The 27,372-nt window shown below is 40.4% G+C and overlaps 1 protein-coding gene across 1 annotated transcript; it reads right to left on the bottom strand.

Moving 5' to 3' along the window:
* Nucleotides 1–204: 204 nt before the first annotated feature.
* On the bottom strand, nucleotides 205–26,969 carry NDP (norrin cystine knot growth factor NDP). The gene is made up of 4 exons (XM_081042732.1): nucleotides 26,763–26,969; nucleotides 12,238–12,279; nucleotides 11,903–12,095; nucleotides 205–1,447 (listed from the first exon to the last, which is right to left on the bottom strand). Exons 2-4 carry the CDS (start codon nucleotides 12,258–12,260, stop codon nucleotides 1,220–1,222), a joined length of 444 nt encoding a protein of 147 aa, XP_080898858.1. The 5' UTR covers nucleotides 12,261–12,279; nucleotides 26,763–26,969; the 3' UTR covers nucleotides 205–1,219.
* Between the last annotated feature and the right edge of the window lie 403 nt (nucleotides 26,970–27,372).

Raw genomic sequence — 27,372 nt, 5'->3', positions numbered from 1 at the left:
AATAAACTAAATTATGAGACTAAAAGTACAATTTCATAAACCCCGACCTCCCAATCACATTGATTGCAAAAAATGCCCCCACCATACATTCTAGAAGCTTATTTCTCTCTTTTCCTAGAACCCCTCCACATAGGGATACATCATAGTAGAATATTTAATAGGAAAAAACACACTCACACAGTCAAAATTTTGACAATAGTTTCTTTTTATTTCACAATAGGGGAATAACTCAAATTTTAGTCTCAAAGACCAAAATATACTTGAACCAAATGTTCAGAAGATGAGCCAGGCCACCATTTTGGCAGCAAGTTTCACATGGACAAGTGGGTGTTGGAGAACGATGCCCGCCACATGGCTAAAGCTATAGCACACCCACAAATAGATTCATACTTGGTTGTTTAATTTTCATGCATGAGTATAGTGCATTCTCCATGCCACTAGTACATATATGCCTTTTTCAAAGTCAGTGCAGGATCCATATTTGTGCAGGTCTTTAAAAGTCTGCTCCCTTACAAAATTTTACCATAATTTTAATCCGAGAGAGCCTTCAGGTGACAAATTCTTTATGCCGTCTTTACTTCCCAAAAGTCATTTCTGAGTAATAATTACAGCTATCAGGAGTTCCAGCATCACATAAAAGAATCTGTTTGTTAGTTATTTGAACGTCAGCTGGCTGTGAGTGAACCTGGCTAAACATATACACATGCTTGGTGCTTGGAATTTGAAACTGGTAACCTTTAGCAGCAATGGCAACTTTGGATCAAATGACAAGATAAACAAAAACCAGACGATATCCCAGAAAGAGTCACAATGTCCCAGAAAGAGTCGGTCTTTCCTGCTTTCCAAAGCGAATGCTTCCCTAATCTGCACCAAACAGTGAGAGCCTGACCCACTCTTGCCTGGGGGCCCATTTTTCCCACTAGTGCTGAATTGTTGGAAACCCAAACAACATTCAGCGCCAAGGGGGAAAAATGCCTGAATCTGAAAAGGAACTAAAAGAAATTTTACCAAGGAAAGGAGACAGGAATGGAAAACAAGTTCCCAGAGTATCTCTGTCAACAAGCATGTAGTCTTTATTACTAGAATATGCAGAATCCTGTGGGAATTGCTGCATTTTTTTTTGCTTTAACTCTTTTCTTGCCAGTCCTTCCCTGGTTGGTTGAACTGCCTTGGCAAAGGGAGGAGGTTGTCCCATCCAGAAGCCACTCAGCAGCAGGTCTCAGGAGCCACACTCCTCGCAGTGACATGAGAGGATGTACCGGTAGGTGGCTGTGAGTCTCATGCCCCCTGAGCAGCGCAGCCGCAATGCCTTCAGCTTGGAAGTCTGGGGCCGGCAGCAGTGACAGGAGGAGCGGAAGGGTTGCTTGAGGACAGTGCTGAAGGACACCAAGGGCTCAGAGCGTGATGCCTGGCTGCAGTGCCCCTCGCACCTGGCCAGAAGCACCATCTGGGGAGAGAAGAGAGGTGGTTACCGTGTGGGGATGCTAAAATCTTAGCCAGGACTCACAACTTCCTTTAAAATGCACTAACATTCTTTGCCAATTCCTGCTGGATTAGACCAGTCGCTCTCAACTCTGGGTGAACATTGGAACCACCTGGCAAAACTTGTTTTTAAAATGTCAGCAGCCAGGCCCCATCTTAGACCAACTGAGTTAAAATCTTTGAAGATAGGGCCAGGCTTTTGTTGTTTTCAAAGCTCCTTAGGTGATTCTGATCTGCACTGAGAGTTTAGAATAACTGGATAAAGCCTATCACCATAATGTGCAAAGAAAAACCAAAGGACAAAAGAAATTTCTTCACACAGGTGGCAGTCTACCATTGGCCCAATGCCAATTCTACCAGTCTCAAAATGCAGAAAGTCATTCCAAATTAAAATCAGGGAATAAAGAATAACTACAGCAACAAAAAGGAATTTGTTATGTGCAAGAACTTGCTAAACAACAGGAATATGGTTTCTAAAGATAAAAAAGGGTAACCAGAGTGATACTTAGGAAAAAATATTGCAGACACTATAACTTAAAAAAAAGAGCATGAAATAGAAACAGGGTACATTTGGGGCCCTAGAATGACACTTCTTGGCTTATACATTGAGGGAGCCTGAGATTTGTGCAATCACATCTTCAGAGTCATTTAACTCATTCTAACCATCTCCATTTCCAAACATAGGTTAAGATGATAATAACACTTTAGCTGAAGTAACAGAGGCTATGTTCTTTGTAGTGGCTCTTAATGTGGCATTAGTAAACAGACTCCTTTAAGAATCTAATACAAACTACCAAAGTTAACCCCAGAACAATGGATACAAGCACATACTCAACACTTTGCACACAGCTTTAGGGGATGGAGCAGAGGCTCATTTATGTACCCCACACATAAATCTTGGTCTCCTGGGAATGGCAGTCATGGATGGGGTAGGATGTGTAGCTTGATTCATTAAGCTATACAACCCTATATGGTGGGTCACAGAGAGTAAGGGGAACCTGAGATTATTGGTCCATGTTTATGTGAGAGGGTCTTGCTAGGTGAATTTCATATTAAGTGATGGAGAAAAAGTTGCCCTATAATTCCAGAACCAACAATAAGAACATAAAAAGTGGAACTATTAGAATGAAAGACACACACACATACACACACAACCATTTGACATTTACTTCATGATATTTTAGGAATTAGCAGTTGTTATTAAAAACTCACCAGCTATTAGCTGACATTATCCTATAGGACAGAATTAAATACTTAAGGATTAAAAGAAGGAAATGGCCTTCCCAACTTGCCAAAATGAAGAGAACGTGACTTCTGGTAATTATAGATCATTAACATCACAACCTGAGAAGATACTGGGATGAATCCAACAATCTCTTAGCAACCAACAAAAGAATATGAGATACTAGGAAAAAAACAGCAGGGCTTGGTGAAGATAAGCTGGACTAGACCTACTGATTTATTTTCCCTGATAGATCACAGAGGCGGAAAGAAAAAAATGCAACTGTAAGCTGTTCTGATGTCATTATAGCTTTGATTCTATCCTGCATGCTCTTCACATTGATAGGTGAAGCAAACATGATCTGAAATAGATTTTGAGATTATGCCATAGGTTATGCCATCCTTCTAATGAGAGAGAGAGTCCAAGGTCTTCTGAAGTCCCTTCTCTACATACCTACGGGTACATAGGAAGAGCTCCTTGACATCTCGCTTTGGAATAGTGTTCAATTTGCTCATCTCTAATGTGGATCATCGATTAGGCAGATTAACAAATTATTCAAAGAATCACCTTCCAAAATGGACTCTTTAGAGATCCAATTTCAGTCTGGATGGATATAGCCAATCTGTGCCAGCAGACTTAATTAAGCAGAGCAAAGACATGGTGGTACATCATCCCCAAATGATACACGTACATATGCACCAAATGTCAGCACTGTCTGTAAAATGACCAAGTTGTAATATAGGGCCATTTGTACAAGAACTAACCTGATAGTGATTTCACCAAAAGTTTTCAGAGTTTCAATGTCCACCTTCAGCTCATTCTGAAGGACAACAACTCCAGCACTGAAGACTCTGGGGCCACCTCCCATCGGCCCCTCTCCCTCGGGAGCTGAATTCTCTGGGCAAGGAGAATGTATTGATATGTACAATAAACACCTTCAGTGACTGTCACCAGCCTTCAGAATAAAACCCCAAATATTGAACAGGCATTAAGTCCCTCCATGACCTGGATTTCACATGTCTTTCTAGTCTTTCTTACAGCTGTTCTCATTCTTATCACCCATTCCCTATTCTGATCAAACTTAATTAATTACTAGTCCATTGAACTATCCTGAATTTCCCTGCCCCTTGCCATTGCTCATGTCTTTCCTCTCTCAGGAATGCCCTTTCCTCCTAGCTCTTAAATCCTCTTTAATGAAATCCCAACTATCCTCCTTTGTCAGATTCAAATGCTCTCTCCTTGAAGAAGAGACTATGAAACAATTATCAGGCCCTTGATGTTCTCAACACACACATGCAAATCCCCTCTCTGGAAGATTCCCAGTATATAGTTCTCACCTCAAAGCTGAAAACTATATTAAAATCTGGCTGTGTTTTTTTATGTATGTTGGATACATAAAAGTGGGGAGTTTGAAAGATAAGATCCATAAATGAGTGTCATTACGGAAAGGAAGGGATGAATAGCTGCTCTCCAGGTTCACTCTTAATATTCCACATTTTAGTCACTGCCATGCCTCGCTTGTGCTACAGATTTAATGAACATCTTCTGACCTCTTCCAGACCAGAGCTTCTCAAACTATAATATCCATGTAAATCATCTAAGGAATCTTGTTAAAATGTAGAATGTGATTGAGCAGTTCTAAATGAGACCAGAGGTTCTGCATTTCTCATAAGATTCTGGTTGATGGTACTGCTGGGCTAACATCCACACTTTGACTAGCAGGCTCTGGACCTGTTAAAGTTTGAGAGACTCTGCTCCAGATGAATCACTAGATAGTGATCATTAAGATAATAATAATAATGGCAGCTAAAATTTATTGAGTGCTTACATTTAATCTCATTTAATCTTCCACAATTTTTTGGTAAAGGTGCTGCATATTATTATCTGTACTATTGTTACATATGAGAAAACTGAGGCTTAAAGTGTTTAAGTAACTTGCTCAGACTCATATCTGGTAAAAGACAGAGCAGGAATCAAACCCATGTCTGTCTAAAACCAAACCCCTGTTCTAAATTACTTTAATATCCTGCCTACTGAGATAAGATGTTTTCCTGAGGCATGAGCCAACTCATACCCTTCTTTAATGTACTTTGATCTGCCTCTGGGAGCTGTAACTATAGCATAACAATACAAGTCTGATCTTTTTCTTATGGGCTTCTTAGGACACATTACCACCACCTCCAAGCTTATGCAGGGCTGAATCTTCCATGGGCCATGGCAATACTAAATAATATCTCCTCCACTGCCAAGACCCTCATTCACCTCCATCTTCCAGTGATTTGGGGACTCCCAAGGACTCCCAGTAATTTACTGGACAGTACCACACACTCTCTAACTCCTAACCAATTTATCAAATTAGGAAAGGAGTTTCTTTTGTCAAAGAACCCATATGGGGCTCTGCTGTTAGACAGTGGGTTCAACAGTTAGTTATAACTCATAAGACCTTCTATTGATGCCACACAGCCTAGGGGGGTGACATATACATGTTATCTGCTTTACATCCAGTTAAATTTTTGCTATCTTATGTCTCCCAAACAAGTGGTCTGATGCTAGGAAGGTAGGCAACTCCTACAGCAGCCCCTTTGTATCCTCCCCACCTTGGAGTCACTTGGCTCCACCTGGATGTGAAAGCCAGTTTCTTCCAATAGGAACAGAGCTGCGAGGTTTAGAGTGTTTACTCAAGGATGGGCACCTTCATGTGCTAATCTGATTTCTATACACTGAGGCTAAAAGTAATAAAAAGATCTTTGGATAATAATAAATAGTAAAGATGATGATATATAACATGTATTGAATGTTTATTAGGCTCCAGGCACTGTGCCAAGACCTTCATATGCAACTTAATTCTTAATAACCATTTCAAAAGGGAAAGTCTCCCCATTTTACAAATTAAGAAATTAAAATGTAGAGGGTAAGTTACTAGCCTGAAGTCACATACTGTACAATTCAGGGTCAGGCTTCCAAACCGAGAGAGCCTGATCCTGAACTTTTCCTTCTAACCAAGGTGCTGTATTATAGGCCATGACAATCAGCCTGTCAAGCCTTCGGTTTTCATAATATGCTCAAGTTCATCAAGGGTAAGTTCAGGCTATCTTGTAAGGGTTACAGCCAGCTGTGACTTCTGGGTCCAGACCAAAGATTGCACTGCTGCTCTCTCTCGTGACCTACCATAGTTCTTGGACAGTTATGTATTTTCTTCAATACACAGCTGTCTTCTGAATGACAGAAGGTTTTCATCACCCTTTGTTGAAAGACTCTTACCATCACCAAAGTCACTTTCCTCTCCTGTCATGTGGAACCCCCATGAATTCCTGACTCAGGCCATGACTAACTAGATGTCTCCATCAGTATCAGAATAATATTTTGCCTTTTTCTCAGCAGTGAGCACTGTGAGGTTCTTATTCCATGACAATCCTTGAAGCACTCCCTTTCTCCTTAGGAACAAGATTTATCTATGATTCTCGCATTTCTTCCCTCACCAACACCCTCAACAAATGACTGTTTAACTCTCGTCTCCAGGGATTCTGATCAACCTCCAAAGGGTCCATGACAGGCTGAGGGCATCAGTAAAATTACAACCAGGGGAATGAATCAGTGTGTGGGGGGAAGGGGCATGGTGATGGCGAGAGCTTTGATAGGGTGGTTGGCAACTCTGCAAACTCCAACTGGAATCTGGTCCCTTCACTCTGGTCACGACTCAAATGGACATTAAGAGGCATTTGCACACAGAACACTTCCCCTTATCTCTCTCCCCCACGTACTCGTAAGCATTATAAGGGCCAAAACTTTGACTTGTTTTGTGCCTCCAGTACTTACCACAGTGTCTACACATAGTAGGCATTCAGTATACATTTGTCCGTTTTTAAAAAATTAAGTCATATTTGCAACAACATCGGTGGACCTAGAGGGTATTGTGCTAAGTGCAATAAGTCAGACAGAGAAAGACAAATGCTATATAATTTCACTTATATGTGGAATCTAAATAACAAAATAAATGAACAAATAAAGCAGAAACAAACTCACAGATACAGATAATATTTTGATGGTTGCCAGATGGGAGAGGGTGGGGGGATGGGTGAGAAAGGTGAAAGGATTAAGAAGCACAAATTGGTAGTTACATGATAGTCATGAGAATGTAAAGTACAGTATGGGGAATACAGCCAATAATATTGTAAAAACTATGTATAGTATCAGGTGGGTACTAGACTTATCAGGGGATCACTTCATAAATTATATAAATGCCTAGCCACTATGCTGTACACCTGAAAATAATATAAAGTAAATATTGAATGTCAACTATAATTTAAAAAAAATAGTCACAGGGATATAAATACAGCATAGGGAATATACTCAATAATATTGTAATAACTATGTACAATGTTAGATAGGTAATAGACTTATTGGGGTTACCACTTTATGAGGTATATAAATGTCTAATCACTATGTTGTCTTGTACACCTGAAACTAATAAAAAAGAAAAGAACCATTGAAAAATATATACCGTCAATAATATTGTATTAACTATGTATGGTGTCAAATGGGTACTAGATTTATTGCAGTGATCATTTCATATGTTTTATAAATGTCTAATCACTAGGTTGTACACCTGAAATTAATATAATATTGTTTGTCCATTGTAATTTAAAAAATTAAAAATTATTTTCAAAATTAAGTCATATGTCCCCAGTAGTTAGTTTTGCTTAATAGTAGTTAATTAGTAGTAAAAAATTAATAGTAGTTAATTTTTGCTTAATAAACTTAATGTTACCGACTCCCTCATTTCTGCTACTAGTTTGGTGCAAAAGTAATTGCGGTGTTTGCAATTGTTTTTAACCTTTTAAACTGCAATGATTTTTGCACCAGCCCAATACCACAATATGAGCTTCATGGGCAGAAGTAGGAGACAGCTTGGGGATCCTAACCACTCCTTCCCAACCCCGAAGCTCAGCCCTTGGCATACCAAGTCGCTTTTCTTCTGGAAATATTCCCGGATTCATCCTCCAAACCCTCCTCCTCCTTCCCTTTTGTTGCCGCTCCTGTGGACCTTCACAGTTCAGACAACCATGTCATGGTTCCATGCCCCTGGCCTGGGGCCACCATCTCCCACTCCACACCTGCCCCACCAACTCACTTTCTCAACCCCGGTTCCTGAAAACCTCTCCCTGGCCTTAAACCAGAAGTCACCCCTCTCCAGTCCTTCTTTCCTCTACTCACCTGGGAAGAGAGGTCAGACAGCAGGATCTATTTCTCTTTGACTTTTATTCCCCTTCTTAGCACCCAGCACAGTGGCTCACATTTTCTTTGCTCTTCTGCACGCTCCCCCCACACTTGCCAAGTTTCTGTGTTCAACGAACCACAATGAGGTTCATTTTCCTAATCCTTTAAGGCTATAGGAGATCCCAACAGTTATTGAGATCACAGTAGTGACTAAAATAGAAAAGTGAGTCTGAACACCTGTCCAGTTTATAACTTCATCATCAAGAGCATAATATCACTTATTAATGTCTATTATATGCTGGACACTGTGCTGGATGCCTTATAAATATTATCATCAATACCCATGCCCACACCTTTAGGTAGACATCAATAGCTCTATTTTAAATGGGAAGAAATTGAGGCACCAAAGAATTACTTCACTTCCCCCAAAGTCACCCGTTTAGCAAACTGCTGAGCTGGAAGTTGAAACCAGATCTCTCCCACTTCAAAGTCTGGAATGCTTCAGTTCCCTTAAAGATTTCTCAGACAGCTCATTTACACGAATCACTGACGTTTTGCCTATTTGTTCTACAGCCTTTACTCACTTGGAATTTCAGGAAAGATTGTAAATGAACCTGCCACTACCGGAATCTTTTGCACCCAATCCTAGGAGGTGTCACCACTGAAAGCCACCAGGCATATCCTAACCAGTGGCCACACTGACCTCCTTGGTGGACCGCTGTTGTCAGCTTTTCTGCCTAACTCCACTCAATTCTTTCCTGAATTGATAAGAGATGGGTGACAGGCCCCGAGGGCTGGTCAGCTGCAAGTTTAGGGGCTAGGGAGAACAGGCAGTTTCACAGAAGGCTCCCAGAGTATAAATCATAATTTCCAGCATGTCAGAAGTTGGAGCCTAAACTTCAAAGTAGTGGCTTCTGCATTGTACTTGCATTCCTCCAATATGAAAATCCAAGTAAATAGTTGAAAGATGAATGCTCCAAGGCAGATATTGCCACTCCTGGGCTACATGACATTGGGCAATCTAAGTAATATTTCTTTCAGGTTTCAGTTTTCCTTGCCAGTAAAATGGGAATGATAGTGTCTTCCATCACAGGTTTGTCAGCAATGAGTAGATGATATAGTATGAGTTGCCTAACACATAGTAGGTGCTCAAGCAGTGACCTCCCTTCCCTGAGCCTGGATCACAGGTCCCCTTCATCTGTATTCCTAAGGCCAGCCACTGGATAAATGCAAGTCAGGAAACATTAGCAATTGAAAGATAAACAGTAGGCATGTGGCTATTAAATAACGGCCTTTGAACATGTTGGGGGAAAATTTTTGCAGAGAGGAAAAATCAACCCCAGTCTCCTCTTTGTAAAAACCCCCATTGGGTGTTTTCTAGATAGAGGCTAAATGCTTTACCACAAGTCTCGAAAGACAAACAGTTTTGTTAAATGAGACCAATTAGAGAGAAGACCAGCTTGAATCTGTGAAAGTTAAGAATTATACAATGATTCAAAATGAAAAACAGTTTTTGTTCCTGGATAAAGAAAATCTAATCCAGGATAGGTCTGGGTAGTTGAGATTCTGCCAGGCATATTTTATGGCCAAAGATTCATAAGTACAAGCACCAGGTACATTAAAACTATTGCTATATTTGGAATAGTTTGGGATGTTTGAAAACAGATTATTCCCATGGAATTACAAACATTTCCCTTACTATAACAATTTTGCACTATTTACCATGGCATTCTGGAAGAAACAGAGGTGGACAAAGGTAGACTAAAGGTTATTTCCTTCATGCTCAAGCACTGTGCGTTTGTGGGGTTTGAGCTCACGCCATCTCTTCTTTGACCTTCGCTTAATTAATGTGATAATTGCTAAGTGCTCCTCCATCATTTCACCAAATCTTTCCAGATTTTTCTTTCATTTTTGGAGATGCTCCTGTTCCTCTGTTCTTTCTTATTGTCACAATGACACTTTCTTTGAAATAATTTTAATTCTTTTTTTTTTTTAAGAATCATGGTTATGGAAGACAAATCAACAGAGGGAGAAATCATCCATGGAATAAGAAATACTAAAGCTTAGCTAGTGTTATCTGGGGGTGGGTGGGGGAGGAGGACCTAATAATTGCTCCAGTCAATTTTTGAGCAATCACAGTTGTAAAAACATGTCCCACCTTTTTTCTCAATTTGTTTTAGCTTTTTGTTCCTAAGAAGGGATTGCAGTTTTGTAAAAATTTAAGTTTATCTATTTACTCCTTTTTTAGGTCTACAAGTACAAATAAGAGAGAAAGTTTTTCTTAAGTACAAGCAGGACTTTGGGACAAATATCATTTGTGCTGTTTGGTAACACTTAACTCTGTACTTGTCGCAATCTTTCTCCTTAGGTCTATTTTTTCCCACAGTCATAGATCTTACTAATACAATGGTTAAAGTGGTTTCACTCAAATTCTGATCCTCCTAAACTAAAACAAGCCATCATCATTGAGCTATAATCAGAGAAGTTATGGAAATTTTAAAGGCAGACAGAAGTTGTAATGTTTTTAAATAGAGGGTAGAGAGATTAACTTATATGGTCTTAATTCTAGTGGTTGGTATTACAAAAACTTCTTATACTGGTAATTTAAAAAATACTTACCAGGTGAGAATGTTTAGGTGGTTTTAGTGTCAGGACTAAAAGTGAAAATCTCTGAGGTTGGCCTAAATAAATTCTTATTTACCAAATGTGAGCAAATTTCATTCATGTGACTGGGAGCAGTGACAGTCATGAGAATTCTCAGTCTGAGTCTGTTGTTCCCTACTATGTGCGTCCCTTCTGAGTGGTCCATGTGGCTGGTCACTCTTGGTGGCCTTTTAAGCATGTGTAGGGACAGAGCCCCAGAGAGCAGTTTCCAGGATCTCAGCCTCACATGGAAAGGTGCTGGCTCAGGTAGTAGATAGTTATCAGCTGTGACTAGTTGGCCATCAGCTGCTACCGGTTAGCCATTAGCCGTTGATGCCGCGGCTAAGCTAGCAAGGTGGTGTCGTTGTGTGGCATGGTGTGGCGGAGTGTGGATTACGGATGGCAGAGAGGTGGATTGCAGCTAGCAAGTGAGGTTGGTTGGCAGAGACAAGTGGACAGCGGATTGCGGATCGTGTGGCTCCTGCCTCCTGTGTCTCCAACCCAGCCGCCAGTGAGAATATGACTGAGTATGACTCGCCTATCTATGGCTCCGTGGGTGTTCCTTTTTGGCCTCACCATATCCTGCATTCTTATGCGGGGAGCGGGAGCTGAGACCCTGCATGACACCCTGCATGACAGCATGGTATTCCTTCCTACACCTTGTCACAACACTGAAACATTACTTACATCAGTTACCTGTGCAAAAAAATACAACCTACTACAAACAAGAATGATTTGGGTAATCAATGTAAAAATGATCAAATTGCCATTTATCTTTTCAAATCATTTTAGCATAAACGTGGAAGGTGAAGAAAGGCTTGGACTATGAGGCCAATGACCAACTCTTTCATCAGGAAACTCTTTGAAGAGCCCCGCAAGAAGTACATTTCACTGCTGAACCATATTTCTTGCATTCCCTTCCTTTTTACTGTTGATGGAGGTAGAAGGCCTTACGCTAACTTTTAGACTCCATTATTCTTTCTTGAGAAAGGATACTACCGCTCATAAATTTTACAACCAGGAATGAAATACACCCCTCCAACCTGTGTTTAGCATTAATTTTATTGTGAGAAACTTCCAGCCTTTCCTACTGACTTTGAGCAGCCTGAAAAGAGAGAAGCTGGCTGCGTGTGTACATGGTTAACTAGGCAGCTTTGCTGACAAAATTGCAAAGCATGGTGGGAAACCCTAAAAGCATGATTCTCCCACAAGCCCTATGGGACAGCCGTGTAGCTCAGGTTTGGGCTATCATCATAGTTCTCCATCCCCTGACGAAGGAATACAGCTTCTCTCCTGTTTCTAGAAGTAATGCTACCCTCACAGAGATCTTGGTCTTACCTTTGAGCTACACTTGTACAATGGGTGACTGATAGAATCAACATAGTGGTGCCTCATGCAGCGTCGAGGGTCCGAGTCCATGATGAACGAACTGTCTGTTTTGCTGTCTGTATCTCCCATTAGGGCCAGCAGGGAGAGCATAGAAAAGGATGCAGCTAGTACATGATTTCTCATTGTTGTAAGGAAAAACTTCCTAAGAGGAACAGCAGAGGGAGGCAGAGGACTGAAAATCGGAATGCCTTCACCTAGGATCCAGTTCCTTTCAAGGAAAGGGCAGGATCTGGCTGAAGCTCTCTGGTTGTCATTGTCCTTTGTATGCTGGAGTTTTGTCTTACTTTTTGCATTTGCAATCCATCATCACTGTATCTTCTGCACAGCTGGAACAAAAACAGAAATTATTTTCCCCAGAAACATTTACCCAGAAAACTAATGGAACCCAGGAGATATTGAGTAGAAGTTTTCCGTGTCATTTCCAGTAGAGAATATTGGTTTCCAGAGTGTCATTAGCATAAACTGTCATCCATTCTACCCACCCCTCCACAGCTTATGCTGCATATTTATAACCGTTTAGATGTGGAAACAGTGGTTTAATGGAAGCACATGTTGATTTTAATTGCTAGAGTCCATGTTGCTAGGAGCAAGAATAATTTGAACCCATGGTAAAGATTAAACATGTGGTTCTGGCCACAGCATAACTGAATTGGGTGGTCTCATCCTTATCCCTGGCTGGTTGTGGTCTATTCGGTTCCTCAGTAAGCTTTGGTGTCAAAGTCATCTTACAGGGATGGAGAGGAGAAAGGTTAGCACTAATGAACACAGGCAATGTCCCATGGGAAGGAAATACATTTTCCAAGACCATACCCACCCACTTACCTAGTTTTCCACTTCTGTGCTCTAGGTTCATCCTGTTTTTGTTTTAAGCCCCATGCCATCCAGCATCAGTGACAAACTACATCTGAAATACACATTATGCTAACCAGCCTCTGGTGTGATTAAGGCAATATATGTATTTGCCAACACAGTCACACATATCTGCAGTCTTTATAGCCTGAACACATGGTATAATTTGAAAAAGTAAGTGGTCATTGGAGCAGAGACTTACCATTAACATGGGATCATGCTATAGTGGTTTGCCTGAAATTTGCTTTGTTCTTTTAATCGTATATCTCTTAAACAAAGGACTGAGTCCAGAGATCTCCCCAAATCACCTCACTAACCCCCCAGGCATGGCCAATACTGATGCTTTTTATCATGGTGGAAGACAGAAAGCATAAAAAATATTTTCAAACATTTAGGAAAATTAGAAGGAACCCGATATTATATCCAAAACAAAAGGAACATAATAATTAAATCTTCAGAAAAACTTTCAAAGGTATTTCAGATAAAAGTTTGATTTTTGTTCACAGTACAACATTGTTTTTTAAACTTCCTACTCATGCACAGTCTGAATAAACAGAGCAAAGTATTGATAAGATCAAGATTAGAAGTTCAAGACCATACAAGTTAATTAATTTTGCTCTAACAGAGTGGCCCTAGACCAACTTAGCCTCAGTTAGCTGTCTTATGAGTGTGGGGCAGGGGATCCCAAGTGGAAGAGCATGTGTGACATAGGGCTGTTTCAGAGCACAGCATCCCTGGCAATGACAAAACTTCAGCATGTGTGTTTCAGGGAAGTCCTGTAAATCAAAGAAAGGGCAGGGACCAGTAATGAGGGGACCCACCTAGACTCCAATACTGCAATTAATTAGCTGGAGGACCTTGAACAGATCATTTAAACTGTTCCAGCTCCAATTTCCTCATCTGTAGAGTAGGGGAGTTGGAAAAGATGGCATCTATGGTTCCCTCTTGCTATAAAATGCCACCACTTAATAAGGTCATCTTTTCATACAAATTTGCACCACTTTCTTTTATGTGCATGCTAATGGCAACACCTCATTAAAATTTATCAAACCTGAGCCTAAAGCTCCAATTCGGCAAAGGATGCAGAGAGCATTTTTTTTTTTTTGTTTTCTTTTCAGCTGCATATTCTAGGTTTTTCTATGCACATTACACTGAAACTCATCAAGTTCAAAGAGCTTTTTAAGGGTTCCACGTTCAGAGAATGCAATATTACTGACCATTTCCTGAGTTTCAATATGACTATATTATCCCAAGTGGTTATTTGTCTCTTTGAAGCCTTAATTAGTCTCAGAAAGAGAATTTATTAGATTTCTCCTTTCACCACTCCAGTCTGCAGATATTTCCCTCAGGAGTCAATGGCAAAAGGATGAAGGGAAAAGCAGACATTTCAGTCCTGGCCTTCCCTCCCCAGTGCCAGCAACTTCTCTTTAGAGCCATGATCAGGAGGTATGGTTAAATGAGCAGAGCAAATGACAGAAAAACGTGTATAGCATAATGGTAAAAAAAAAAACAAGCAACAACATCAATAACAAAGCCTTACATATGTGTATATATCGTTGTATCTGTTGCATTTGCATTTTCTCCACAGGAAAGGAAATATAAAAATATAAAGAGCCCTTAAACATAAAAGATGGGCCTCCTTGGTCATCTAAGAGAAGTGAAAATTAAAGTGCTTTGATATACTTTGTTCAACCAATCAGATCTACAAAAATTCCAAAGTCATGCACCATGTTGGCAAGGCTGTGAGAAACAGACCCATTTTGGAGACAGTACAGTATAAATTGGTACTAATTCTGTAGAGGCCAATTTGTCAATATCTATTAAAATTGCAAATGTATATAACTTAGACCCAGCAATTCCACTCTGAGAATTATCTTACATGTGAGATCCTGCAAGCATATGGTTATTCACTATAGCATTGGTTGTCATAGCATAAAATACAGCACAAAATATCCATCAGTAGGTGGACTTGTTAAATATATTATACTACATTCATACAATGAAATACTATGCCACCATATAAAGAAAAATTCAGAAACTACTGATACAATTAGTTACCTGTGGGGCATAGTATGGAGAACAAACATGTGAGAAAAACTTTTCACTGTATACCTTTTTGTATTTGTAGATTTTTGAACTAGTGAATGTATACGTATCCAAATTTTAATTAAAAAAATAATTCTTTCTTTCTTCAAAGCTTGGTTTAAAATTTGCAATTATGTTAATGGTATTTAATGTCTGTGCCAGTTAGAGTATTTTAATAGTATTATATTTTTATTTCTAATAAATGTGAGAAAACGCGCATTCTTTTCTTGGTCAAATATTCTTCCAGATGGACCATATACTTCTTATGCACTACTGCCACCTCATATCAATATCCTGAATTGCAAGCACAGTTCATTTTTTTTTTTCCTGAAAGGTGAACAAAATACTTCTGCAAGCAAATATTATGAGGTTCATACTGATGAAGACCAACCAACAAACAAGACAAACAAACACACAAACAAAAACTCATAGATACAGACAACAGTATAGAGGTTACCAGATGGAAAGGGGGATGGGAGGAGGTAGAAAAGCGTTAAGGGATCAACTATATATTAGTGACAGGAGTTGTTAGACTTTGGGCGGTGAACACACAAGGCAATATACAGATGATATAGAACTGTATACTTGAAACCTATATAATTTTATTAACCAATGTCACCTCAATAAATTTAGTTTAAAAAATCCTAACCATAAAAAAGAGGTAGTTAATGTCACACAAAATATAACTTTATTACCTGATTTTCTCTTTAAAGATGGTAAGCTGAACTCAGAAGTAGTAGTAAAGGTAAAGTATAAAAGAACGACAGAGGAAATGTTGCTTCACCACTAACAAGATACAGATTTTTCATTTGAGCACACTCACAAAGCATGATACCTTTTTTCAGTTTTTATATTGAACTCTGAAATTAGAGTGCAAGCAACAATGTAAATATGTCACAGAACTCACAGAACCTCAAGACATAAAGGTAAGATTCTTACAACATAACATTAGGATTTTTGCCTTAATTGTTCAAATTGAATGATTCAACACTGTTGTGTTGAAGAAGAAATAAACATAATGCTCAAGAAAAGTGATGTTGAGTCAAGTTGTCCTGACATTGTGTTGCTTGGGGTATGCATATGGGAGAATGTGTCAAGGGAAGTGCTCACAAAGAAGGAAATTTACATCACTTGAGATCCCAGCTTTATGGCAGCCTGGGGTTATCTACGTCTGTCTGTCTTATAGGAGCTTCTGTCATTTTTCTCAAAATTAAATTAATTTGTTTGCTTTCATTTTTTTAAAGCCTTATATCATAAAACCAAGTGCTGCCTGTCAAGACTTAGAACCCCAGCCTAGGCAATGATGGATTGAATGAGAGAATGATTCTCTTGCTGAACTCAGTAGAACCCAGAGGCCATTCTGTCCTCTGGGTACAGTCTCTGAGATATGGACTTGGCTAGTGTACAGAGCCCACATTCTAATAGCTCCAATGTGGAGCCTCTGCCGACAGGAGAGGCACGTAGGCTGGCGTGCCCGACTTTGGAGCTACCCTCCAAACGATACCAGTGGAAAAGAACAACTGGTGCCCAGATTTCCCCACCTGTCATCCTAAGCGAAATAATATAGGAGAGCTTACAGTGGGCCCAGCCTCCTGGGTGAGAGATGGTGTTGTGTCCACAGATAAGTTCATTCTTGGGCTGACCTTCTGCCTGGCAGAGGGTAAAGTGCTGGTTTCATGCGAAGTTAGTCCAATAACAGGCTAAGACAAATGACACACACCAAGAATGGCCTTATACTTGCCTTACTTGCCAGGCAAGGGACAGCAGTGTTCCAGTATCCATATTTACCTCCTGGGCTGTTTTCAGTACTAATATAGATAGGTAGATGATAGATAGATAGATAGATAGATAGATAGATAGATAGATAGATAGATAGATAGATATAGATAGATATAGATAGATATATCTATACATCTATCTATCTATATCTATCTATCTATATATATATATATGTATGTGTGTATATATATATATCTATATATCTATATGTGTGTGTGTGTGTTGCTTCCCGTGGCTTGTTTCAACAAGTATTTATTTGAAACACATTCATTGAGCACCTATGTGTCTCCTTTTGCTCTAGGAGATAAGTTAAGGGTCAGGGAAAACAATAGGTCTTATCCTAATTCATTCTTCCAGCTCCCTGCATCCACCAGCAAAGAGTCTTGGCCTCTTGTTTTCCTGGATCATTTTTTTTACACATTGATAAACTCCCTTAACATCTAATTCATACCCAGTATGCACTGCATCATTTCTAAAAATATTAAGTTAAGCAGATAGAATATACTATGAGTATGGAATGGCATCAATTTAATACAGAATTATTTGACATTTACTATAATTTTTAAAAAATCATATCAGGCACCGGTGAGGTAAAAAGAGCAGAACATAGAGCCTCTCTCAAAGGAATTGCCAAAAAAGATATATATAAAATCTTTATATATATAAATTGCCAAAAAATATATAATTGCCAAAAAATATATATATAATTTTATATATATATAAAATCAAGGATTTAAGTGTGGAAGAATGCTGGCTACTAGATAACACTTCATACTAGGATTAGAAAAGCAAGAGACTCAAGGTCTAATCAGAGAGTGTGAAGTGCTAAGTAGCCCCTTCCCAGGAACTCAAAGAATTCCAATTGTATCTAGTCAACTAGATGCCTTGGGGAATAAGTCAGATGCCTCTTCCCAAGGCACTTAATTTATAAACTGTAAACAGCATGTTGGATTTTATAAGGCATCCTGTGCACTCAATGAATAGGTTTTGACATTATTCCTATCTGGCAACACATCAGTAGCAGTCAAGAAGCCAAGCCTGGGCTGACCCAGAGGCAGTGGTACTGGCTACAAATGTTGCCAGGGCCTCCACCCTGCTAGCCCCAGGTATCTCCAAGGATGGAGAGCCATAAGGTCAGTGGGGAGGGAACAGCTCCTGTCCTGTCATCTCACAGTGTCTATACTATAATCAGGTGCAGGAGCATGTGAGGTAGTGCCTGCTCCTATTATGTCACCTTACAAGAGAGAAGATGACATCCTTGTGGATAAACAGCAGTCCTCAGGTCTGGGATAGGACTCTGTGTTCTCCCGACCTGCATTACTAGCCAAAAATGGCCACACTTGACAGTGGTGGCGATAGAAGGAGAAAAGAGATGGGATAAGCAAAAGGAAAGGAGAAATATAGCTCAAGAAAGAAGCAATAAATCACAATCCTGGGGTAAACAGGGGTGCAAAAAAGGGCTGGGACTAGAAGTAATTTCTGGGGATGAGCCAACTCTCAAGTGGACTCACCTGTGTGTGCATGTGCCTGTCCTTGAATTAAATAAATTTACTGTCTGGGAGGAACTGGTGTGGGAGGAATCAACCTTGAGACTGGCTGAAACTTAAAATCCTGATTTTCAGGAAATCTAGAGGAGCCTTTCATTGTTATCCAAACTCTCATTTACCTACTGACTTCATCTTTTCCTCTCTAAACCTATTTCTAGCCTATGTTGTTAGTGTCTCATGTCCCAGCGTTTTGCATTCTTTTGTCAGAAATATTGGATAACTATTCCAATACATTCTGAAACATAAAGAGCATTCTATTGTTGCCTGATCTGGCAGAGGAAGGCTGATCTGAGGAGCCTCAAGTTCTGAGTCCCACCATCCCATCATCAGCTGTGCAATCTTGAACAAGTCAATTACCTTCTCTGAGACTCAGTTTCCTCATCTACAAAATGAATGGATTGGTCTAGATGCTTCTGTGGTTCTACTTATTCCTAATATTCTCTAACTATATCCAAACTTCTCAAAGTATAGCACAAGCTTTGGGGCTACATAGTCCCTAAAGCAATCCGAAAGAAAGTTCATTCCTTACTCAAGAAGTTAATGATTGTAGAAAAGTCCAAACAAGTTCTAATGTGATGTCTGAGGCAACACTGAAGGCCAAGCTATAAGAATTTGCCCCTTGATTGAGACCACATTGGTGGCATGAAATAAAAATAGCCCTTAATACTCAATGTGGTTTATAAATTAATAATGTTGTTAATAATGGGAAGCAGTTAGTGAGGATATTTCACAAGTTCCTATTTCTCTTAAAGCTGTCTTAAAATTTGCAGTGTTTTTTTTCCCAGTCTCCACCAAACGGGGAGATAAGAAATGCAAATAATTGTCAATCATGCTAGAATTAAACTTATTTTGTGTGATGATATAGGCTGAGTTCAACCCTCTTGCACCTTTCCTACAAATGACTCATTCCTAAACTGAGCTTGAGCCACAGCTCCTCATGCCTTAATGGGTCCATCTGTGACACTCTGGTTCAGGATAGAAGAGGAAAATTGGTCAGAAGAGTTGTCTTCTCTGCAGATGTAAAATGAATAAGGTCCTAGTGGTCAAGAGCAAGGCACTCTGCTAAGTAAAGTATCTATGGAAACTTTGTGCTAGGGGAGGTACGTTTCTGAAGTCCTGGGCTAGGACTTGGGTAATAAAACAATTGCCCATTGTGTATGGCTGGGCTTCTATAGTTTCTATGGAAAGACTCATTCTGAGTTCTTAAGAGTTGACATCGCTAACTGACTTTTAGAATACAAATCGTGCATAAATTGGAAATGACCAGGTCTAATTATCTACGTGTCAAAAATCATGAGCCTTTTCCTCCAGGAGTCTGGATTATTTCTGTAAATCTAGCAAGTCCACTAAAAGCTGTGACTGACATGGTGATGAGTTGTCAGAAAATGCTTAAGAATGGCCTTTATGTGGTGCCACAAATCAACAATAACCCCAAACATGGAGTCCTTTTCCATCCCTTCATCAATAAGGAATAAAAATAGGTTGGGGCGGGGGGGGGGAAGCCACAGAAGAAGTAACAGAAGAGGAGGAAAGATTATTTTTTTGTTCAAAATCTGCCATTGCCCTTTCAATGATTTCATATAGCACAATTTCAGAAAGAGAAGGTTCTCTTCATTTCATATGAAGAATGAGACACATTCTAACCACTCACCTTGAGTAAAACCCTTTGGAGAGAAAACAGGAGTTCTAAGATACCCAGCTCAGGGAACTCATGAATGCACTCTCTCCCTGTAGAAAAGGAAAGGTGGCCAGGTGTTCTGGGGACTCTGGTGCTGATGTAATTTGACACCTGTTCTGCCACTGGACTGCTAGCTGTGGTATGGCCAGGAGAAGAGAGAGGACCAATGTTAGCTCAGGGTACAGGCTCCTGTTTACCCTGGAGCCAAATAAGTATATTGGCTTTTCTTCAAAGTGTCCAGCAAAGTGTTTCCAAAACTGCATTTGAATCTCCTCACCCGCAACAACATTTTGGAGTGGTGAGTGGTGATCTCACCTAACAGCTGTAGAGCCCTTAGTTAGAAATGGGGCATAAACAATAGGAGAAACTCAGTCTTTCCATTCCCCATTCAATTTGCCTTTTCTGCCCAATGACGAGATTTGAATTCTGAATTCAATCCTATTGCAATCTGTAACACTTGTGGATGCAGACCTATGTCAAAGGGGTAAGGTTAAAATAATATCACTTAAAAATATGTTTCACTATATTGCTAATAGTGCTGAATTTCTTGGGCTGTTGGTTTTTTGTTTGTATTTTTAAATATATTTAATTTTTTACTTGTGACAAAATATACATAACATAAAACTTACCATTTTAACCATTTTGTAAGTATACAGTTCAGTGTCATTAAGTACATTCATATTGGTATGCAACCACTGCCACCATCCATCTCCAGAACTTTTTTAATCTTCCCAAACGGAAACTCTGTACCCATTAAGCACATTTTGTATTTTGCTTTGCTTAAACCACACGCACTACAGCTACATCTTATGCTTGCCAGTTCTCCTGTAACAATTCTGTTTTGCTGCCTTTAGATTTCAAACCTCGAAAGAAAAAATTTAAATTCTGAAAAGGAGTAATTTCTCATAATTTGGAGGAAAATCACAGAAACGTATCAAATCTTAAAATATCACCTTGTGTTCAAAAGAAAAATTGGACTTTGATTAAGGATTGGATTTGTTTTATTCTTCCCATCCATTATAGGCATGTGTGCCTATATTTTACTTAGAGTTGAAGATGGGTGTGTTTTTTTTCACTTAAAAAGTTGACCTCCTTTTCCAATGTCACATAAAGAAGGCATCTTCAGGGTTCAAACTCCTCTTCTTAGGAGGGAGTAAATAAAATTAAGGGAAGCTTTCCTTTCTGAAATTGGGCTATTTGAAAATCTTCAGTGGCAGATTTTGAACATCAAAAATCGTCCTTTTTCCTCTCTTTTGTTACTTCTCCTGTGACCTGCTCTCTTCTTATTTTTATTCCCTATTTTTGAAAGAATGGAAAGAGACTCCGTGTTTAGGGCTATTGTTGGTTTGTGGCACCACAGAAAGGTCACCCCTGAGCATTTTCTGACAACTCATCAACTTTCTTGAATGTATTAACCTGTTGCCCTTTCATTTTTAAAGGATATTGCAATTGGTTGGATCACCGCTTAAAAGAAAAAGTTGGGATTGAGCCAGGCCTTGGAAGGGAGAAAATTGTCTGAAAAATTCTTAGCTTTTGTAGAAAAACAAAAAGGAAAATATATCTACTGAAAATTTTATAGAACCCAGTTTAAAGCGACAAGTCGATGTTCATGTGCAGATTTTGACAAGAGGCCGAAATGGACCCCAACTGGATGAATTCCTGATTATAAGCACTGGGATATATTGCCAACTGGAGTTACCCATTCTTTGAATTTTCTGAGTCAGCACTCTTTCTAACAAGAAAGTAGTTGTTCCAGATTCTGAACCCTACCCAGGGTGTGACATTCTGACTATTGAAAATGGGTCTAGGGGGTTTGACTCTCAGCGATATATGCTCACCCATCAGACTCTGAGACCCTCTGATGAAGGGGACAGTAAGCATGAATGACACCAAGAAAACTATTGCCAGGCACACACAAAAAAGCTTTGCAGATGTGAGGGCAGCTGGCAACAGAAATAATGCCATCGGCACAATCTTCCTCAAAAACTCAAATGTGTGGGCATGTGAATTTGCAGCATGCAACCTGCACAGACAAGCCAGCAGTCATTTCAGTACCAGCTTATCCCACCCCACTGCACACACATAGGGGTTTCAAAAGGATTCCCCACTTCTTTGTTTTCTCTTGGAATCAAACACAGAACTTCATGGTTGCTGATCTGACGGGTGAGGAGTGGGTACTACCAGCTGGAATGTTGCCACTGGCAGGGGCAGACAGGAAAATAGGAATGCTCTTAATGTCCTCCCAAAGAAAACCTTTGATGGACAAAAGAGTGGTTGTATTTTTACCCTCTCCCTTCATGCTGCCAGGCGTCTTTAAATAGATCCTCTAGCCTAGGGACTTGTATGGAATAATTCATATTAAAACCCAAGAAGTGGCAGAGAAGGGGAGTTGGTTCTTTCTTTTTTCTTTTCTTTTCTTCTTATTTTCTTTTTGTTGTTTTTGTTTGTTTGTTTCCTTCTTGTCAAGCTAACAGGAAAAGACTAGTTTTAATTCAGCTGTGTTGTTTTCTTTTTCTTTTGGGTTTCTTAATGAATTTTAGCTAATTTAGAAAATACTACCAAAGCCCAAGGAAAATAAAAGGAATAGGAAGCTGCATTGTACATTGCTCTTTAATACCTTTTGGTCCCAAGGACATTAGCGGCATCTTTTAAGGATGCTGCACAGAGGGGGTTACATGAGTCTCTTAAATGGGAATGTCTAATTTAAAAGTCCAGTTCCTTCTATTTGCAACTCATAAACCAATCTGTTATTCTGTTTTTAAGAGAAAGAAAAAGGAAAAGTCCTCCCCATCTCCCCAGCCCCATGCATTTTTAGTTCAACTCAACCCAGGATCCATTTCTCCCCTATCCCTTTCATCAAAGGGGTTTCATAAAGACATTCAGGCCTATGCTAGCCAAATTAAAAGTCCTGTCTCTCCTTATTTTTCCTTGGGAAGAGAAGGATGTGAGAAAGACAGAGAAAGGGGGTGGAACAAGGCTCAAGGATCCAGGGAGCTTTGTTTCAAGTCACTTGCCCCTCCCTCTGAAAGAGAGAATAACCACATTTCTCATAATGTAGGCCGAAGTGCATCCAGGCGTTCCCATAGCACTCCTACCCCCAACCCTTTGCCGGAGATGTGTGGGTCACTGTGATGGTATGCTCGTCCCTGCCAGTTCAAGTCACTCCTGCTCCCGGCAGCCTAAAGGGCAGCAGAGCCATGTGGCTGCTCCTCTCTATGAGTGGGTTTAGGCTCGAGGCTCCAAAAAGCCCCCCAATCCTATCAGCACAGCAGAGCTGCTGCCAAGAATGACATCCTGGGAATACTATGGAGACGGGGAGACCTCATGGGCTATTGGCCCTGGATGGAACAGGACCCAGGCTGTCTGGAAAACAGGCAGAGCAAAGGGCAAGCTCACAATGGAAGGAGCTCAGGCGAAGAGAAAAGGGGCAGGGTGGGAGTGGTGGAGAGCAAAAGAAAAGAAAGGCCACATGCCACCCAGGAAGATTCCAGGGAGGGAGGGAGGAGGTGGTGGAGGAAGGACTTGCAGGAAACAAGTACCCAGACATGGCACTGCCAGTCTATCTAGATTCTTTTCTGAATTAGATTATGCGAAAGAAAGAGGGGAAATATATAGCCTGCCAGCTGTTCAAAGGCTTACAACCTTGCTTTTATTGTCCGGGTAAGTTGGTGAGGTGGGGCATCAGAGGAATTCCAAACATACCATCCCAGAGAAATTTTAATATGTTCCACAGTGTCATACACGAAGAGGAAATGACAGCTGATCAAGGCTAGGGCAGGCCACAGCAATCTGGGCTCTGGAGCTCACCCACCCTGACATGGCCTAACTTCCCTCTGCTTTTAGCACTTCTCAGTCCTTCCACCTGCCTCTCCATCCCTTCTCCTCCCAATGGCCCAGTTAGAGAGCCTGAACAAAGTAGCAGTAACTGACTGTCATGGGAAGAGGTGAGGATGAACTGGAAGGCTGCTGGCCAAGAAGCTGAGGGCTGGCGAGGGTGAGTCAGGCACCCCAGGGAGTCAGGCATTTTAATCCAACCACGGTATTATCTGCTGATAAGGACCAAATCAAGGACCCTGGTGATGCTGTCTTCAGGATTTTGTTTTGTTTTTTTCTTTTTCCAGTAACCTATCCATGTCAGAAAGCAGGAGACTGGATTATCTGAAAGCAACAATGTGTGTGGCTCTGACAGAGACCTGGGTTTGAGGAACAACTTCCAGCAACTTCTTCCCAGAGGCCTCTTGAATTTAGGCCAAGCCCAGAGGTCATTGGTTTCGATCCTGGGGGTGGGATAAGCAAGTGAGGAAGACAGTGACTGCATCTTCCTCTGTACTTGTTTCTAATTCAATGATTCATGAAGAGGCCCTAATGTCAGCTGCTGACATCACGGGCAGCCATCCCTGATAAAGATAGCATGCGGTCCTTTCTAAAGGGTGTTCAAGGGACTAGAGAAAAGATGAACTGCCCTTTTTCCAGGTTTCTTCTACCCAGGCAGGAAAGATCCTGGCCGTGTTAGCTATGCAAGTGATGTGTACCCAGGATCCAGTGATAAAGGCCTAAGGCGAACCCCTTAATCATAAATGGAAAGAAAATCCATTGATAAGTGACAATCATTTCAAGTAAATCTGGCTACTAGCAGATATTTTAAATAATGCCTTATAATAAGCAAGTCATTGCCCAGTTTACCCATTGGCAAAGTCCATTTCAGTTCCAAAATCTAACTGGAGATAGCATACACTGAGAATTAGGGCATGAGAAAATGTCTCGTTCACCATTGTATCCATCAGGACTAGCATAGTTTATTAAAAGTATGATGGAATGAATAATTAACCAATAAGAATAATAGCACTTGAACTGTGAGTTCTGAAAATGGAGTAAAAATTGCCAGCCACCATTGATGGCTATAATTCTGAGAAACTCACCACATTTTTCAAGGTCCCAGGAAAATAAATGAGCTGCAAATTGTTAAATGTATTGAAAAATGATTTATTTTTCCCTTGACATTGTCATTGGAACTCACATTAAGATTGAAAACTCCACAGGCGTGTTTCCATCTGTGAGTGTCAGCTGCTTGGTACACAGTCATCAAAAAAGCCTCAACCAGTTCTCCCTTTACCTGAACCAAATGTGTTTTAAAATAAATGATGCAAAACATTACATTTTTGTTCAGACACTCTTATGTAATAATCTGAATAACAGTTTAAGAAAACTGTTTTGATTCGGTTAAATGCCTTGTTGACAGCAGCAGTTTTTGAAAAAACAAATCACTGTAAAATTGTATAGCAATAGAATCCATAGCATGATCTTAGGCTCTTTCAAAGAGTGAATATCCCAAAGTTGTAAATTATCTCATCCAAAAGCTAGATTTTCTTTCAACAATGTTTGTTAGGATAATTATTAGAGAAAATCAGAAAGATTTTCACATAAACCATGTCTCCACTCCACAATGAAAACTGATCGACAGAACCCTAAAGTTACTTCCAGAAGCCAGATGGGTGAGAAGAAAATGGGCAGATATCTGCATTTAGTCTAAACACACAATCGAGAAACATCTGCAGCCCCGCTGTATTTGGTTGACACCCACAATTAACACTGCATTTTAGGCATCTCTATGTTTTCAAATGCACCAAATGTATTTATTATTATGTGTTGGAGCAATTTGCCAATGCCAGCTCATTGTAATTAAAATACACTAATATTAGAAATGAAAAGGACATGTTTCACAGCATCCATATCTGTTGTTAATGACAGTTGCAAAGAATAGAATGTGGGACTCCCATCTTGCCAAATAGATTCCTTTCCTGCACCTGAATCTCAGTAGAGAAAGGAGTCTGCCTCTTTCATGTAGGTTTTTCTGGGCTCGTTGATTACAATGAGCCTCAGTTACAGGGCGTTCTGAGTCATTAATATTCTGCACACAGTCAAACTTCCAGTCCCCCAAGAAAGAGTTATGCTCAGGCCTCCTGCAGCCCAATTGTTCATTTAAAGAGAGAACTTATATTCAGGAGCTTGAAAAAATCCTCCAAATTTTCCTCAGGTAGGATTCATTCTTACATGTCCTGGTCCCTGTGCTGCTGAGAGCATCCTTTCCAGGTCTCTGCTTAGACAGCGTAGCATCGGTACTGCTGCAGGAACAAGCTGACTACTAAAAATAACCCTTTGCAATAAGGCCAAGGCAAACAGCATGCATTTCCTCAGACTTTTTGCCCAATCAAAATCATATTGTCAACCCATCCTCCTCTCTCCCCAGTGCTCCTGACTGCATCTATGGAAGCAAAGTCCTTGCACGTTTGGAGAAGAGCGCAAAGGAACAAGATTCCTGCAAAGCATGACACAGAAAGCTAGAAATAAATGTTGCCTATTGTTTGAAGTCATCCTAAGCACTCCGACAGAGCCCTGGCAGGACATCAGCAGCATACATAAGTAGTAATAAAAGTAAACAGTGAGCTTTTAAACTCGCAGGCTTGCCCGCGTTAATAGTGCCCCCATTGTAAGAGGGATGAGGGCGGTGGGGAAGATACTGGGGTTTCGGGAATCCATGTCGGCTTCTCAGTCTCCTTTCACAGGGTCAAATATAAGAACCATTACAAACTTACATCTAACTACACAGAGAGTTTGAAAATCAAATCTCTTTAGTCAAACCAAAAGAGATTTTCCAGCCTCTCTGTGAGGCTCTCCTGCTCTGTCACAGACTTCAAAGCCACGTTCATTTAAAAAACACAATGCTAGCATGCTACAGATTAATGCAAATTAAATTAATGCAAATTTAAGTGGTATTTAAAGGTTGTCTCTTTGTCTGAGAGGAGGATGAAATGCTCGGTTTGGAAAGAAGTAATTTCCTAGGCAAGCCGTCAGCGCTTGTTTTCCTGCTTACCTTGGGGGAAACGCAGGGCTCCTTTCAGACTTTTCTGAGAGCTAGAAAGAGGTCCTGTTACTTCCAAATGCTTTTGTTCTTCTGTCCCTCTGTCACATGGCTTGCCTTTTATATTTGCAACACACAAAAGTTAGGACTGTTGTTTAAGCGACACAGGGGGAGAGAGAGAGGGAGAGAGAGAGGAAGAGAGAGAGAGAGAGAGAGAGAGAGAGAGAGAGAGAGAGAGAGAGAGAGAGAGAGAGAGAATGTCAAATGGAAAAGTGCCATTGCAGTCATATATCAATCAGGCATGCGGCCGCAGCAGCGCACTAGCAAATGGGAATGCCACGGAAATGTGAGGCGCTGGTTATCGGGGACTCACAGCCGCTGCCCACTGCTCGGCTCCCTTCCACGGAGCATCTTGCGATGGGAACAACATAGAAGAACAAGGGCAAGGAAGTCCCCCCATTTTTGTTTGGTATCATGGAAATAATAAGGGACTGAATGAATATTTTGGATTTAATTCTTTGGCAAGCCTGTGGCTGCCATAAAGATGTGCAGTCCGCAATAAAGACATATAGTTTTAGAAATACAAAGACAGAGTGGCATTCTGTTTAACGATTCAGCAGCT

This window comes from Rhinolophus hipposideros (assembly GCF_964194185.1).
Source record: "Rhinolophus hipposideros genome assembly, chromosome: X".
In the NCBI taxonomy this organism is placed as follows: Eukaryota; Metazoa; Chordata; class Mammalia; order Chiroptera; family Rhinolophidae; genus Rhinolophus; species Rhinolophus hipposideros.
This window is presented reverse-complemented; position numbering and strand designations above follow the sequence as displayed.

Coding starts and splice junctions, on each gene's coding strand:
- NDP (XM_081042732.1), bottom strand. CDS start 12,260: ATGATGGATTGCAAATGCAAAAA. Junction 12,096..12,237: donor ATGGATTGCAAATGCAAAAA/GTAAGACAAAAC, acceptor TGTTCCTCTTAG/GAAGTTTTTCCTTACAACAA. Junction 1,448..11,902: donor TGTACAAGTGTAGCTCAAAG/GTAAGACCAAGA, acceptor TTCTCTCCCCAG/ATGGTGCTTCTGGCCAGGTG.